General features: G+C 49.9%; 7 protein-coding genes across 7 annotated transcripts; 4 read left to right on the top strand and 3 right to left on the bottom strand.

The window, feature by feature from the left end:
• Positions 1-2,357: 2,357 nt before the first annotated feature.
• On the top strand, positions 2,358-3,909 carry PC9H_005126 (uncharacterized protein; the record flags this gene model as incomplete). The annotated part of the gene is made up of 3 exons (XM_036774702.1): positions 2,358-2,654; positions 2,712-3,785; positions 3,841-3,909. 3 exons carry the CDS (start codon positions 2,358-2,360, stop codon positions 3,907-3,909), a joined length of 1,440 nt encoding a protein of 479 aa, XP_036633204.1.
• A 467-nt stretch (positions 3,910-4,376) lies between these two features.
• On the bottom strand, positions 4,377-4,788 carry PC9H_005125 (uncharacterized protein; the record flags this gene model as incomplete). The annotated part of the gene is made up of 3 exons (XM_036774701.1): positions 4,377-4,540; positions 4,590-4,684; positions 4,739-4,788. 3 exons carry the CDS (start codon positions 4,786-4,788, stop codon positions 4,377-4,379), a joined length of 309 nt encoding a protein of 102 aa, XP_036633203.1.
• Positions 4,789-4,912: 124 nt separating this feature from the next.
• ALG8 (glycosyl transferase) lies at positions 4,913-7,215 on the top strand (the record flags this gene model as incomplete). The annotated part of the gene is made up of 13 exons (XM_036774700.1): positions 4,913-5,091; positions 5,140-5,218; positions 5,277-5,292; positions 5,353-5,530; positions 5,581-5,734; positions 5,787-5,858; positions 5,909-6,161; positions 6,212-6,357; positions 6,407-6,543; positions 6,599-6,696; positions 6,753-6,828; positions 6,885-6,984; positions 7,030-7,215. The coding sequence occupies 13 exons, from the start codon at positions 4,913-4,915 to the stop codon at positions 7,213-7,215; spliced, it is 1,674 nt and encodes a 557-aa protein (XP_036633202.1).
• Positions 7,216-7,313: 98 nt separating this feature from the next.
• On the bottom strand, positions 7,314-9,103 carry PC9H_005123 (uncharacterized protein; the record flags this gene model as incomplete). The annotated part of the gene is made up of 12 exons (XM_036774699.1): positions 7,314-7,336; positions 7,383-7,462; positions 7,525-7,746; positions 7,799-7,899; positions 7,950-7,971; positions 8,021-8,324; positions 8,441-8,488; positions 8,544-8,667; positions 8,719-8,900; positions 8,952-8,958; positions 9,008-9,025; positions 9,080-9,103. The coding sequence occupies 12 exons, from the start codon at positions 9,101-9,103 to the stop codon at positions 7,314-7,316; spliced, it is 1,155 nt and encodes a 384-aa protein (XP_036633201.1).
• A 303-nt stretch (positions 9,104-9,406) lies between these two features.
• On the top strand, positions 9,407-11,204 carry PC9H_005122 (uncharacterized protein; the record flags this gene model as incomplete). The annotated part of the gene is made up of 7 exons (XM_036774698.1): positions 9,407-9,445; positions 9,513-9,568; positions 9,628-9,829; positions 9,876-9,972; positions 10,027-10,119; positions 10,173-10,462; positions 10,515-11,204. 7 exons carry the CDS (start codon positions 9,407-9,409, stop codon positions 11,202-11,204), a joined length of 1,467 nt encoding a protein of 488 aa, XP_036633200.1.
• Positions 11,205-11,459: 255 nt separating this feature from the next.
• PC9H_005121 (uncharacterized protein) lies at positions 11,460-12,368 on the bottom strand (the record flags this gene model as incomplete). The annotated part of the gene is made up of 4 exons (XM_036774697.1): positions 11,460-11,547; positions 11,615-11,676; positions 11,733-12,076; positions 12,263-12,368. 4 exons carry the CDS (start codon positions 12,366-12,368, stop codon positions 11,460-11,462), a joined length of 600 nt encoding a protein of 199 aa, XP_036633199.1.
• Positions 12,369-12,532: 164 nt separating this feature from the next.
• EMC3 (ER membrane complex subunit 3) lies at positions 12,533-13,644 on the top strand (the record flags this gene model as incomplete). The annotated part of the gene is made up of 6 exons (XM_036774696.1): positions 12,533-12,546; positions 12,605-12,668; positions 12,721-12,806; positions 12,862-13,154; positions 13,224-13,385; positions 13,451-13,644. 6 exons carry the CDS (start codon positions 12,533-12,535, stop codon positions 13,642-13,644), a joined length of 813 nt encoding a protein of 270 aa, XP_036633198.1.
• Between the last annotated feature and the right edge of the window lie 120 nt (positions 13,645-13,764).

Below are 13,764 nucleotides of genomic sequence, written 5' to 3'. Positions count from 1 at the left end.
CTCGCGAATCGGGTACTAGTGACCTCACCGTCGGGAAGGTCCAGAGAACGACACTGTTCGAAGCAGGCGTGAATGACATACTGAAGACACGCATAGCTATTTATCACCACGACAATGCCCCACAGCAAGAGTGGTACAACATTCACTCTACTAGTGCTAGTGAACGGTGTGAAGGGTTGTACAAACTACACGAGGACTGGTCGTGCTGTTAACTTCCGCACTGTACTTAAGGAGAGGTTCCCAATTTCATCACCGTAAGCTCTTCCACCCAGAACGCCAACTACTCGCGCTCACCGTCGTTACGAGCAGCCAAGGTACGACATTCATGCCGTGTGGTCCCTGTTCCCATCTAACCAATTTCCAATGCCCAGGTCCAAAATACAAGTTACGAAACAATGTGTGTTCTCCTTTCCCCCGTTTAGCTTCTGTCGTGACACCATGTTATGCTTGTCATCAGGTCTAACAAACCTAAGTCCGGCACTGCGACGATCTTGCTGTCAGGACCGGTTGTACCAAAGGTTAAAGGGAATGCGAGACCGAGACCTAAACCATCCCCCAGACCGTTTCCAACTACGATGCTCTGCTAGTGTAGATATCTTGCCGACTTATGTGCCCAGTGAATGATTATTAGGCGACCTAAAGCCGCGCATTGCTAATTGGTACAAATGGATCGAAGCAAGCAAACGATATCCTCGGCAAGGCGCAGCAAAGCCGCCATTTCGGCATACAATCAACGATAACCGATATAACAGTTCATCCGTGTGCCAGTTGGCAGCTGTCCGACTTATAAGTAGATGGTTCTGTTGCATCACCGAATGCCTATGATTGCGAGAAGTTACCGTGCGTTCGTCCATGAACCCTGCCCAGGTATTATAAGAATGTCGAATTCTGGAAGAGAGAAGAATCCTGCATCATATCGTCCAGTCTTCGCCCTCGTCCATACCTCGACACTACATATAGAAAATGTCAGCGAAGGTACAATCACGTCGGCGAATCCCACTGCAGCCGACGGGCGAGTCTTCTGCGTTGAATTGGGAATTATTCACCGTGTAAATGAAACTGAATGAGGGATATTTGATAGTGCTCTTAGCGCTCAGGGGACATAGTACGTACCCGCACTGGGGTGTACGGCAGCATCTAGGTCGTCGGGGACACTCTCGCGGGAGTTAGATAGAACGAATTTTCTATGGAGCGAATGTCTAACGGTGCCCCTTCCAACACGGAGCGGTGCCGGGGGTAATGGCCAATGAGAAACTCCTCCCTCCTAAGTTTAATTCAGGGGTTCTTCTAAATTGAATCACTTCCAAGTGATACAAGATGCAAGATAGAGAGGTCCGGGGAAGCCATAGCTTACTACTCGAGCGGTCTTGAGGCACGACGAAGCCTCTCTTCCACGAGACACAATGTGTGTTAGTGGCTGGATAAAGCCGATAAGGCCCAGGGGCAAGCAGCGGGAGCCAATAGACGGAGGAGATGGTTAGCAATCCATTCGGTCGCGCATTGTCTTCTTCCTTATAATGCCCAAGAACGGATCAACCTCCGCAACATGATCAAGTAGACGAGCGAGCACGAGGATTGTCAGTGTCCAGACTTGAACGGCATACGAAGCCTTGATAGATGGCCGGGGACATTCAAGATAATTAATGAACAAGTGACAGCGCCCAGCCACGAAAAGATCCCCAACATATCACCGCATCGAGATGGAAGAGAGCAAACCAGACCGCCAGTTTGAGTTTGGCGAATAGAGAGGATTGACGATTACATAACACTGACCCAAGAACATGAATAGTGATCGTCCCTGCCAGCACGATCACACTCGGCGTCCCTGTTTGACGGAGATACGGACGGACCCTCATGGGACTGGAGCTGAACCAAGACCACCATCTCCGAGTAAGTTCAGCTTCAAGCGGCCCATGAGGCTACCAAACGGCCAAGCTACTGTCTGAAGCGAACTCGGACTCGAGTATCATACACCGTGAGCGAGTCCGCCCTCCCTGCATCGGATATTCAGCCGCTGAATTACGGTAAAGGAGATTAGGAGGGGGGAAAGCCCTCTGATGTTGCATCATTTGCTTCTCGACTACCAACTGTCGACCAGCCTTCTTTGACAATCTACGGCATGGAATTTGTTCCAAACATCTGGCAAAATGATGTTTCTGCCACTTCTGCTTCTTTCGCGACATAAGGCCCAGATTTGATCTCCCCCGGAATCCAGCGACTCTCATCGGCAAACTCTGGGATTCACCATGCTATCTGTGTTTCTATATAATGTCACTTTCATTCCGAGAGTCAGCGGCCCACCACGCTCTTCGTCCGTTGCCCCGACAATTGGTCATCGCTATCGATAGCGTCACATCATGAAGCCTGTCGCATTCTTCCGTGGTGGCTGGCGTAAGAAAGCGAGCAAGTCCCCGCCCCCTTCTTCCTCCTCTTCTCCTTCTAGCACAACTTCGGTATACTCCTCTTCAGCAGCAACATACAGTACAGCGTCAATGGTGCACATGCAAACACAGTCCGAGACAGGAAGCCTATGGTTCCCTCGCGCGCCAGTACACGATGACGCCCGTAGTGAACTATACTACCTACAGGATAAAAACAAGTTCGCCACCATGCCTTATCGTCAACGTACGAAATCAGCAAGTGTTATAGGTTCTGTGAGTAACATGTCACTTTCGAATCTGTGTTTCCAGCTGACTCGATTCAATCCTCAGGGTTTCAATACAGAGCATTCCGGGGCGCCGCCAGTGCCCTCCAAGCCACGCCGACCTCGCCGACCACCTCCGCTTGATCTATCTTCGGAGACGAGCCGGAATCTAGTTGAAGACAGCGAGGATTCCGACGTTACACCGAGAGCGCCTTTCACTGCGCCGTTGGTCTTGAAGAAGAAAGCGAGCGCCCATAGACATGCCCCGCGACCAGTTCGTACCGACGCAGAGCTCGATGGCGTATGGCACGGATTCCTGGCCGAGCTTGAAGAAGACTTTGATTTCCTAGATACAGCCGAGCCCCGAAAGGGTGGGACGTCGCACCGTAGATGCTTCTCGAGGCGATACAACGACTCCCACCCCCATCTGATGGATGGCGAAGACTCGCGACCCCATACATCTCCTAAATTCGACGAATTATCCCAACTATACTCGCCTCCTTCTTATCAGCCTACTTTCTCTCGGTCTATGTCGAATCTGTCGAACTCTGGCAAGGACCCGACTAGATGGAACCATCATCGCCAGCCGAAGAGAGTAATAGCAGAAGATCCACTATCCCTCTTCCCCGCTCCTCCGCCGCTCAATATTCGCAGAGGCCGGACCGCCCCAACGCCATTGGTATTGAACCCGACACCAAGTATCGCACAACTTCCGTCATCTCCAGCAATGAGTACCCCCGATACGACACCTGTTGCGACTCCAACGACACCGAAATTCTGCCAGTCCCCCGCTACTCGCGACGGCTCCACATTCCCTGTATCCATTCTCAAGAAGCGCTCCCTTACTTCCAACCAGAAGACTGAACCTCTTTCGCCCAGCCCAAGCAACAATTCATTCGTCTATGCATCTTCTTCGGCTTCAATTTCAGGTTTCCCATCGTCTACTCATATACAATTACCACCTGCTCGACCTCTACGCCCGACCCAATCAGCCTCACACATTCGTGTGAAGAACCCCGCAGCGCATAAGGCAACTTTCAGTGATTCGCAAGCCATGGACATGTACGCCGGTCGAACCCATCCAGCAATGCGAAACGCTATACCACCAAGTACCCACGCAGGTTCTCAGCTATCATACTTGGTTAGTATTTTCAATTGAATCATTCCGTCGGAGACTAATGATTCTTGTTTGACAGCAATCCATGGGACGAGCCCGACCAGTACGAACTCCTATACGTTCTCTTCCCGAAGGACAAGCCGTTTAGAGTGCTTGAGTATCTGAATACCCCCATGCTTTTGGTAGGCCTTTGGTAGGCCTCAAGGACTCTTGTAAATCGCGCCCATGCTTTCTTCACATCACCTTTCCGACGGATGTATGGACTTTGTGGAGCAAACGGACATACATACATACAACCTGTCATTTTCTGATTGCATCCCTCGTTCATTTTCGCTTCTTCTCTATATGAAGAGTGTTCCTAATGTGTACTCGCTATATTAAACATGCTCGTGAACGAAGCAATTTTGTAAAGCACTGTTATAGACGCACGTAGCAATGTATTTAAAGGTATATATATATCGATGTATCATCACTTGGGCCCCATCATTACGATACCCGTTGAAAAATAAGATGCAATTCATACATCCATGTCGCCGACGTCTGTGCGCTGTCATTTCCTCATGACCCAGGAACAGAAAGAGTCTGGCCTCTCGTGGAACCTCAACAGAGAGACAGCTAACGTTCTTTTCTGCTTTCTGCGATCACAGCTGTCGGGCGGGTTCCCGTGCCTGTTGAAGTCGTGGCTGATGTCTGATCCTCCAAAACTGAAGCGATGATATAGGAAATGAGGACCACATTGGCGGCCACAACAGCGGTTATGGCTGCGTATGTTGCATTACCTGTGCAAGAGTGAGAAAGGTGTTTCTGTGGTGGAATCGTCGTTCATACCTTCCCAGACATAGTGCAATGAACCAAAGTAGGAAGTAATTGGCACCACTCCGAGTGCAATGCTGAAAATGCCGAGTTTGAAAAGGGTGCCGCTACTGGAAATTTGCACGGTTAGAATGGCAGACAAAATAAGTCAGCGTCAACGTTACCCTGCGGTAAGTTGGCGATTCACCGTGGCGACCGCCTTTTGTTCGCTCATGTTCGTCGAAAGGAAAGCTCGTGACGGGCGTCTAAGACCATTGCAGTTGCCCGAGCGCTCAACGGAGGTTGCTTCCATAACGCACCGAACGACAGCCACACCGTCTTCATCGTGATCCACCACCATGGCGGAACGAAATACCTCGACGACAAGCCTCAAGCCTGCCTCATCTCCGACAGTCGAACGCGACTTGAAGGCGGTCACCGCGGTGCCAGATCATACCTCCTGGTGGAACTTGACCACCTCGGAATGGCACATCTTGTTTGCATCTACGTGTCTCAAGATGCTGCTGTACCCAGCATAGTGAGCTCTGCAGAATAGTTCTGGCTTCACGAGCTCAGAATGTTTCAGCCGCTCGACAGACTTCGAGGTCCACAGAAATTGGTTAGCCATCACCCATTCATTACCGATATCAGAATGGTACTACGACGTGAGTTGCCAGGAATATTGCTCCTACATTCTATGTTCTAGCTCAATAATGATGATAGGCAACTTCTGAATGGAGTGAGTGAGTGATGTCCATTCAAATGCAACTTTGGCTCATCCCCCTTGCGACCCCATCAGCGCTCGACTATCCTCCATTCTTTGCGTACTTCGAAAAGGTTCTTTCAATACCGGCGTATTTCATTGACCCAAGAATTGTCGACCTCAAGAATCTCAACTATGACGCGTGGTCGGTCGTAGCGTATCAACGAACCACAGTTATAATTACGGAATTAGTTCTGGGCGCCGTACTCGTGAGGTAAGTTGTGGCGCGTCCGTCCCAATAAGTTACGCTTCCAATCTATTCAGATTTATCCGCAATTCTGTCGATACTCCTTCGCAACGCATCATATCGGCCTCACTGTTTCTTCACCCCGGTTTCCTTATCGTGGATCACATACATTTCCAGTACAACGGCTTCATGTTCGGCATACTTCTTTGGTCGATTCTGATGGCGAGAGAGGTAAGTATACAGTATAGCCTCGGATGTCTTTCCTCATGTTCGCGATGTATAGGGCAGGAAACTAGCTAGTGGGATCATATTTGCCGTGCTACTCAACTTCAAGCACATCTACATGTATCTTGCCGTAAAGCCTATTCTCTTCTTGCAGCATCATCCTTCTAACCGCGATAACAGCCCGCTTACTTTGTTTTTCTTCTGCGTTCCTTCTGTATCTCGCCTTCGGGTCAAGTTCAGATCAAGAACTTTCTCTCCCTAGCGAATGCCGTGATCGCTGTGTTTCTCCTGTCATTAGGACCATTTGTCCTGCTAGGCCAGGTTCCGCAGCTTCTCTCTAGACTCTTCCCGTTTACCCGCGGGTTGAATCATGCGTATTGGGCTCCGAACTTCTGGGCGCTGGTCACTGCTGCCGACCGTGTACTTCTCCGATGTACGTCCAGGCCGGCAGCAACTTAACTAGCTGACATCGCCGCTGTGTAGATGTCACACGAACTGGTGCTAATGTCGCCGTCAATGTTGCCGGTGTGTCTTCAACGTCCAGGGGCCTGGTAGGCGATACAGTCTTCGCTGTTGTCCCTACCGTCCTGCCGATACATACATTCGCCATTACGATTGGCTTTCAAACGGCAAGTTCTTCCTTTGTCGGCAAATGCTGGTCGCTAACGCCACTGCTAGATTATCCTGGTTAAGTTATGGATGAACCCGACATACAAGTCGTTCCTGACAGCTCTGACGCTGTGTGGGTATGCATCATTCTTGTTCGGATGGCACGTCCACGAAAAGGCGGTCCTGCTTGTTCTTGTGCCGCTAAGGTCTGATAATCAGATTCCCGTTCCGGAACCGCGCTGAACCTTGATGAATCTCTAGCTTGCTCGCAGCTGAAAGGCAAGCCTACTTCCGGACTTATATCCTCGCAAGTGTTGCGGGCATATTCTCCTTATTCCCCCTGATTTTTACACCCGCCGGTGCGTTTTAACCTGCTTGTCGCTTAGTCCGAAAACGTTAAACTGAGCCGGATTAGAATCGGTTGTGAAAGTCATTTATTCTGCGATCTGGCTTGCTTTCGTTTACAAGTCGCTGAGCCACCAAGTCTACGAGTGAGAGTTTGCCGTGCTACCCCCAGGAACAAAGATTGACCCCGCACCGTTAACAGATTCCCAAAGTCCTTATCGTATGTCTTTATAGACACCTTTGAAAAGCTGTACCTCCTTGGCTTCCCTATTCTTCTTGTCTTCGTGTCGCTTTTTCCCTTGGTAGTTCAACATCGCTCGACCTCCTCGGCCTGCACAACGTCCCAGAACTCCGCTGAATGCCAGGAGCCGAATTCAAGCGCAAACGCTTCTAGGTTAGAGCAGATGGAATTCTTACCGCTAATGCTCACGAGCGTATACTGCGCCTTGGGTTTGGTGTGGGGTTTTTGTCGGCTAACCTTCATTTATATGAAGAACGAATCCACATACCAAGGGCAGTTGAATAGGATTTAGCGGACATCCTATGATTGGGATATTTATTTTCATCACAATGGTACATACAGCATTCGGTTGATATATACATCACGCATCATACTGTCGGGGATCACCAATCATTTCTTTGCGATATGTACCACTGAGAAATGATTAGCAGGGGTGACGCTCGTAAAGGTAGTTCTTACCATCTTCGTCCTCGAGCACATGTTCCAGCCCGACCTTCTGCCCGCGAGAATGTTTCGCACTGGCACCCCAAACAATAGCACTGGGTAAGAAGTTGATCAGTCAGCCGCTTGGCATCGATCCGGCGGACGGATATACACTCACTACTTCAGCTGTTTCGCTATTTCCTTGTGAATGGCGTTACAGAAGTCCTCTACGGTGCACTTGCCCCTTCTGAGAACGACGGGCTGCGTATAATCGGGCGCGAGACCGCGGGGCTTCGTGTATACGCGGACCAGATCGAGAGTCTCCCACATTTTCTCCATGAGCTCGTCAACGTTTAGCCATTCCCGCGATGAGATGGGGACGCTCATGGGGATTTTGTATCTATGATGGAGGCTGAGTGCTATCAACGCGGTGCTGTAAGGGAGCTACTAACAGAAGGTCGAGTTCTTCTATTGATATGGCGTCGATCTGGTTGCTGAGAGTTAACCTCGAATCAGACGAAATTGGATGGATTGGTGTTACCTTGTTTAGGATCTGGGCGGGGATCAGTGAAAGCCATAGAAGGTAGAATTGGGATGACTTACATAGAGAGCTGGAATGTATACTCTATAGAGGATGAACGTTATTTCTTTGGTGTTCATCGATCATCACTCACCTGTTCCCCTCGATGACATCGACTAGATCATCAGCGGTCGCATTCGGTTCTCGAATGGCAACATCGGCGTTATTAATACGATATTCACTGAGGATCGCCCGTATTTCATCTTGATCGATATTTGTTAGAGGGACTGTATTTGTGATAGCGATTCCACCCTTCTCTTTCCTACGGACGTTGATCGCAGGCGGCCGTTTGTTCAGGCGGATACCGAAACCTTCGAGTTCACTTTCGATTATCTTCTTGTCGCCCAAAGGTTTCAGAACATCGAGGACGATAAATATCAGGTTACAGGTTCGTGCAACTATATCCTATGGTGAAAGGTTGTGGAGGAATCAGGGATCGTCGAAGCTTACCAGCGATAACTATAGGGCTGGTGGGTAAATCATATTTCTTTGCAGCGATGAGATCAAGGCGCACCTTGCTTTCCACGACCACGGCCCTCAGCAGCACCTTCGATAATACCAGCTGAAACCTAATCTAGCTTGATGAAATGTGGAAGGCAGAAGGCGAATATACGCACGCAAGTCCAATATTTGAATAGGTGCGCCATGGACCTTCAGTGTACCGGGTACAGTAGTGAGTGTTGTGAAATCGATCTCCGAGACCTCCGAGTGCGTCCCAGTTAACTTGGACATCAGAGTCGACTGGTAGTAGAATGATCAGCACATATCGATGCCTGCGACAATGCTGCGCACCTTTCCAACAGATGGAAACCCTACGAATCCGACGGATGCTATACCTGTCCGAGCGACATCGAAACCAAGGCCGCCCCCGCCCCCACCCCCTCCGCTGGACGGCGAGATGAGCTCGCGCCGTAGTTTGGCAAGCTTCGCTTTCAACTGGCCAAGATGAAAACTCGTGGCCTTGTTCTTTTGGGCTAGACGTTATCAATGAGTGCACCGTTTAACGGGTTCGCGGTGTTCATTACTTTTGGCCTAAGCGAAAATCAGGGATCGTGTTTAGAAGACTAGTTTGATCACTTACCATCTCATCTTCGATTTCCTGAACGCAAACACCTCCTCAACAATGCATTTCTCGAGACAATTGGAGGCCCACCTTTATTTTCTGCACGGTGGTCATTGTTGCAGGTTTGAGGTTGCTCGGGAGTTGCCGCGTGTGATTGTTTCAAGCGCTCATTTGGTTCTTGGCTGTTTGTGCCCCGCCATCGCTCGTTCTTGGTCCCCCTTCCGCTCACTCGCTCGCTGCTGCTGCCTTCATTTCAGGTCCTCACCCCAGTCACTCTCTTCACAAACCGCATGCTGCCTGGCTGGACCCAGTTCCCCCGCCAAATTTGACCACGTCGCCATCACGTTGCTGCCAGCGACAACAAAGCCCATAACAACTTCCATTCACCACCTTTCCTTTTCAACTTGAACCGCTACCATGTCCTGCTGCGGTGGTGCCAAGTGGAAGCGCGAGGAGGTCGCTGACCACAAGGCGAGTACCCATCGTTCTCGCTCGCTCGCGAATTAACACCTTTGGCGGGCAGTTTGACTTTGTCGACACGCGAGAGTTCACCGACAATGGTTTCATGATGCGCATGAAGTAAGTCGACAAGACTGTATTTGAAATGGCGTGGCGTATCTGATCTTCGGCACTCGCAGATACCTTTGGCTCTACATCATCGTCCTCAAGTCCTTCCTCGTCTATATCTCTGATATATCGACAGCAATTACTATGTTAACCACAACACCTTGGACGAAGGAAATCTTTGATAAATGTGAGGAGATCGAAGAGTGTATATCAATAAAGTTCGATGTCACGAAGTACCTGTTCTTGGGGTGCATCATATTCTCGTTTTTATTGGTGAGACTCATTCCCTTCTCACGGAAAACGACTGACATCCTCGCAGCTGGCGTACGAGTCGCGTAAAGCGAAGAAAATCATTGCGAGTCGAGATATCTCCTTTGCCTTCACCAACGTCCTTGCCAACAACTACTACTCTCTCCGTAAGTCCTAGGATCACTGCCTTATTGTGCAGACCATGAAACTTCTTCCCCTAGGCTCTTATGATCATTTCTGCTTCTTCGATCACATCAGCAACTCTACGAAGACAAGCGATGACTTTGCTTTCTTTGTCTTCTTTACCTTCAAGAGTATGTCCCACCGCGTCTCCGTTTGGCTTATTAGCTGACATCACGTCCGCCAGGTTGGAAGCGCTTACTTCTCGCCGATGGACCTCGTCAATCCATTAATGCTCTGACTCTCTACGCTATATTCCTTTCAAGAAGAGGTGATGGCAGGGATTGGTGGGATGTGCCGCGATACTTCGCAGACAACAGTTTGTCTACCTCGGCGCTGACGATCTCCACATTTTTCACTGTTACCGTTTTCGCTGGTTCATTGCTTCTCCTCATCGTGGCTGGCATCTGCTACGTTCCCCTCCTTATGCACATCCGAGGAAACTTGAAGGAATACTGTTGCCACAAGGTCGATAAGGTATGTTGTGACATTGCTGTTCTTATGTCCGTCTTTCTCACCTGTTTTCCAGCGCATCGACGATGTCATCAAACGCAGGAACCAGCAGCGTCTCAAGGAGGCTTCCAAGCAAGCCCAGCGAGAGGCCATGGGCGACTATTCTCACCTCAAGAACAAGAAAGGAGAAGTGGTGAAGCCACTCCCCCAACCCACTCTCCCAAACCTTTCCGTCGACGACGACTTCGACGACGCATCATCCATGCATACCAGGGTTGCTCCCCCCAGTACCTATACCCGACAGAACAACGACTACTACTATGCGGACAAGGCGAACGCCGAATATCCACCTATGCCTGCCTACAATCAGTACTCTCAGCAGCAATACGGTGGGGCTTACGGACAATATAACCCGTCGCAAGCTACGCTCGCGCAGGATAGCTCACCGTATATCGTCGACGATGCTGATAGCACTGCGCACCTTTCAACGTCTGCGGCACCGATGGCGTACTCGCAGAACCATGCAGGCTATGATTCTAGCGACGCATATTACAGGCGCGCCGCCTCCACGCCCGCCAACGACCCATCTGCATATCAGAGATCTGAAGGACTGGCGTACGAGTACCCCAGTCCCAACCCAAGTGCTCAATATGACCAGAGACAAGACTATGGTGCATACAATGCAGCAGCACCACACGCCCAATCACGGCATCATTACGGGCAAAGTGGCGGCCAAGGATACGATGGTTATGCTCGTGGTATATAGTCGCTTCTTATTTTCTTTCCCCTTCGTTGTACGATGCATTTATTATTGCCTGATGATAGACATTTTCTTTTTCTTGAACTACACTTTACCTGCCGATTTCTGGTTCTTCTGTGGGGCAAAGCTTGTATGTATCATAGCAGAATAGATCCAGTTAATCTCCATAAGATACTCTATATTATATCCCATAATATGGATTGTCCTCAACCGATCCATTTATCCAAATGAAACTAAATAAGATAAAGTACCCAGGCACACTCATGAGAACTTCTCCCAAACGATGACGCCAATAAGGAGAACAAGAACAGTAATGATAGCGGCGGTGACGAGACGTTGTTGGTACATTCTGGATCATCATATGAAACTATGAGACATGGGTTCGTATCACGCGATGAAATGCAAAGAGTACTTACCGCCTGATCATCTTCTTCAACGTACCGGACGCACGGTCTATTGCACTATCCGCCGTGTATAGCTAAGGATGTAACCTGAATGAATGGTCGGTCGGAGAGGTAGAATAGCAATGCATACCGTATTTCTTGAATTCTCTATCTGTTCCCGCTGCGTCCTCAGGTTCATCAGGATCTCCGCTCCCTGGTCCTCCGTCTCCAACGCAATACGATGTGACTCTTGCAGCCGCTTAGAACCATCCTCCAGCAAGGATGTACCGGCAAGCAGTCGTGAACGGTCGCTGTTATCTGAGTACGGGTCATCTGAGGAAGAGAACCCCCCAGCTTTGGAGGAGAAGAGGTCCGATCGGGCCACTTGGGCTTGCGAGTCTTTGAAGAGCTTCTTGTACCGCGCAAGGTCTGCTTTCGCTGTGCGCAAGCGGGATTGATACTGCGCTCGGATAGACTGAGGGATTCCTTGGATCTCTATTTCCATTTGAGATACCTGTGAACGGTCCAACGAATGAGCATGAGTCCCAATCAATTTGGCTGCGACTTGCCATTTCGTCAGCCTCGTCGAGCTCCATCTCCACTCTTCGCAGGGACGCCTTTCGTTGGTCTGTGTGCCCGCTTTGTCAGTTACCTCCCTGCCATAAACAGCTGAGCACGCACCTGCTGGCTCTTCGGCATTACCCTCGAGTTTCGGTCGAATCGTCTCAATGAATTGCTGGAAGTCCTGCTCGTAAGAGTCAAACAGCGTCGTCGGCGAGTTGTTCATCTTAAATCCTTTGAAAGGGTGTCGGTTTCGCTTGGAGATATGTCGGGGACTCGGAGGGTCGTGGTGGTTCGGCGTCAAGGATGGTGTTATGATTCCGCTGCGGGGACGGCAGGCACGACGCTGATTATTGCCATTTTTGGAATCAGGTCTCCTTACCGACAACCATGTCCGCCTCAGAGTGCGTTTCCCAAATTCGCATCTTGGTGTTCTACATAATGCTGATTTAAAGAATGAAGGGTATCACTGTACTTGGACCCGCAGATAAGAGACTGGGTGCTCTTCCCAATCACTCTGGTTATGGTACGCCACGCGTCCTCGACACTGATATTCACTGGATTGGATGGCCGTATAGATTCTAGTGGGAATTCTGCGACACTATGTTGTGATACTTCTCCAGTCGACACCACAAAAGCTCAGTAGAGCTGCTCTGCGAGAACAGTGACGTTCCACTTGCTCTGGTTTCAAAGACTATGCACTGACGCGAACATTGCAGGCGAGCACTAACGAGGTCGCAAATCCTAAGAGCGACGTCAACGAAATCACTTCTTCCTCCGTCCTACTACACTTCGATATCCCGGCACCTCTCCCAAGCATTCGAGTCGGGCAAATACCTTAAGGATGGACCACCGAAACCCGGGGACGCGCCCGCTTCACCTCTCAACCCCATGACGGACCCCGCTGCAATGGACGGGATGATGGCTGGTATGAAAACGCAAATGGTGATGATGGTACCGCAGATGGTTATTATGGGATGGATAAACTTTTTCTTCCAAGGTTTCGTGCTAAGTGAGTGTACTCCAAAAAGCTCTTCATGAAACGAACTCACTCAGCATATTAACTCCAACTTGAACTCAGTCAAACTCCCCTTCCCTCTGACGCTGGGCTTCAAGTCCATGCTCCAACGTGGTATCGAGACGCCTGAGATGGACGTGCGCTGGGTGTCTTCGCTGTCTTGGTATTTTCTTAACTTCTTTGGGCTTAACGGACTTTATCGCCTGATTCTGGGCGGCGAAAATGGTGAGCGCTGAGCGTCATTCATCCGCCATGCTTCCGCTGGAGCTCATGGCGTTCATTGATCGTAGCGGCCGACTCTTCGCGTGATATGATGGCCACGCCGTTCAACACGACGGCAGCTGCGGGTCCCGGGCAGGATTTCGCGAAATTATTCAAGGCTGAGCGCGATAACCTCGAGCTCGCGGAGGGGCTGTATTCTTGGGCCGGGGCGGGAGTAGAGGAACGCGTGCTCCGTAAATACGGCAAACTACCTCCACAATAATCATCTAGATGCCCCGTTGGAATAATTATCGTTATTTCTACTACTTGATACAGCAGAGAACTGATGGAGCGAATTTATGTATACATGAGTTATTTAGTGACTGCAGCAAGAACTCGCCCG

Source organism: Pleurotus ostreatus (genome assembly GCF_014466165.1).
Source record: "Pleurotus ostreatus strain PC9 chromosome Unknown scaffold_3, whole genome shotgun sequence".
NCBI lineage: Eukaryota > Fungi > Basidiomycota > Agaricomycetes > Agaricales > Pleurotaceae > Pleurotus > Pleurotus ostreatus.
The sequence above is the reverse complement of the archived record's forward strand: the minus strand, read 5'-3'. Positions and strand labels throughout refer to the sequence as shown.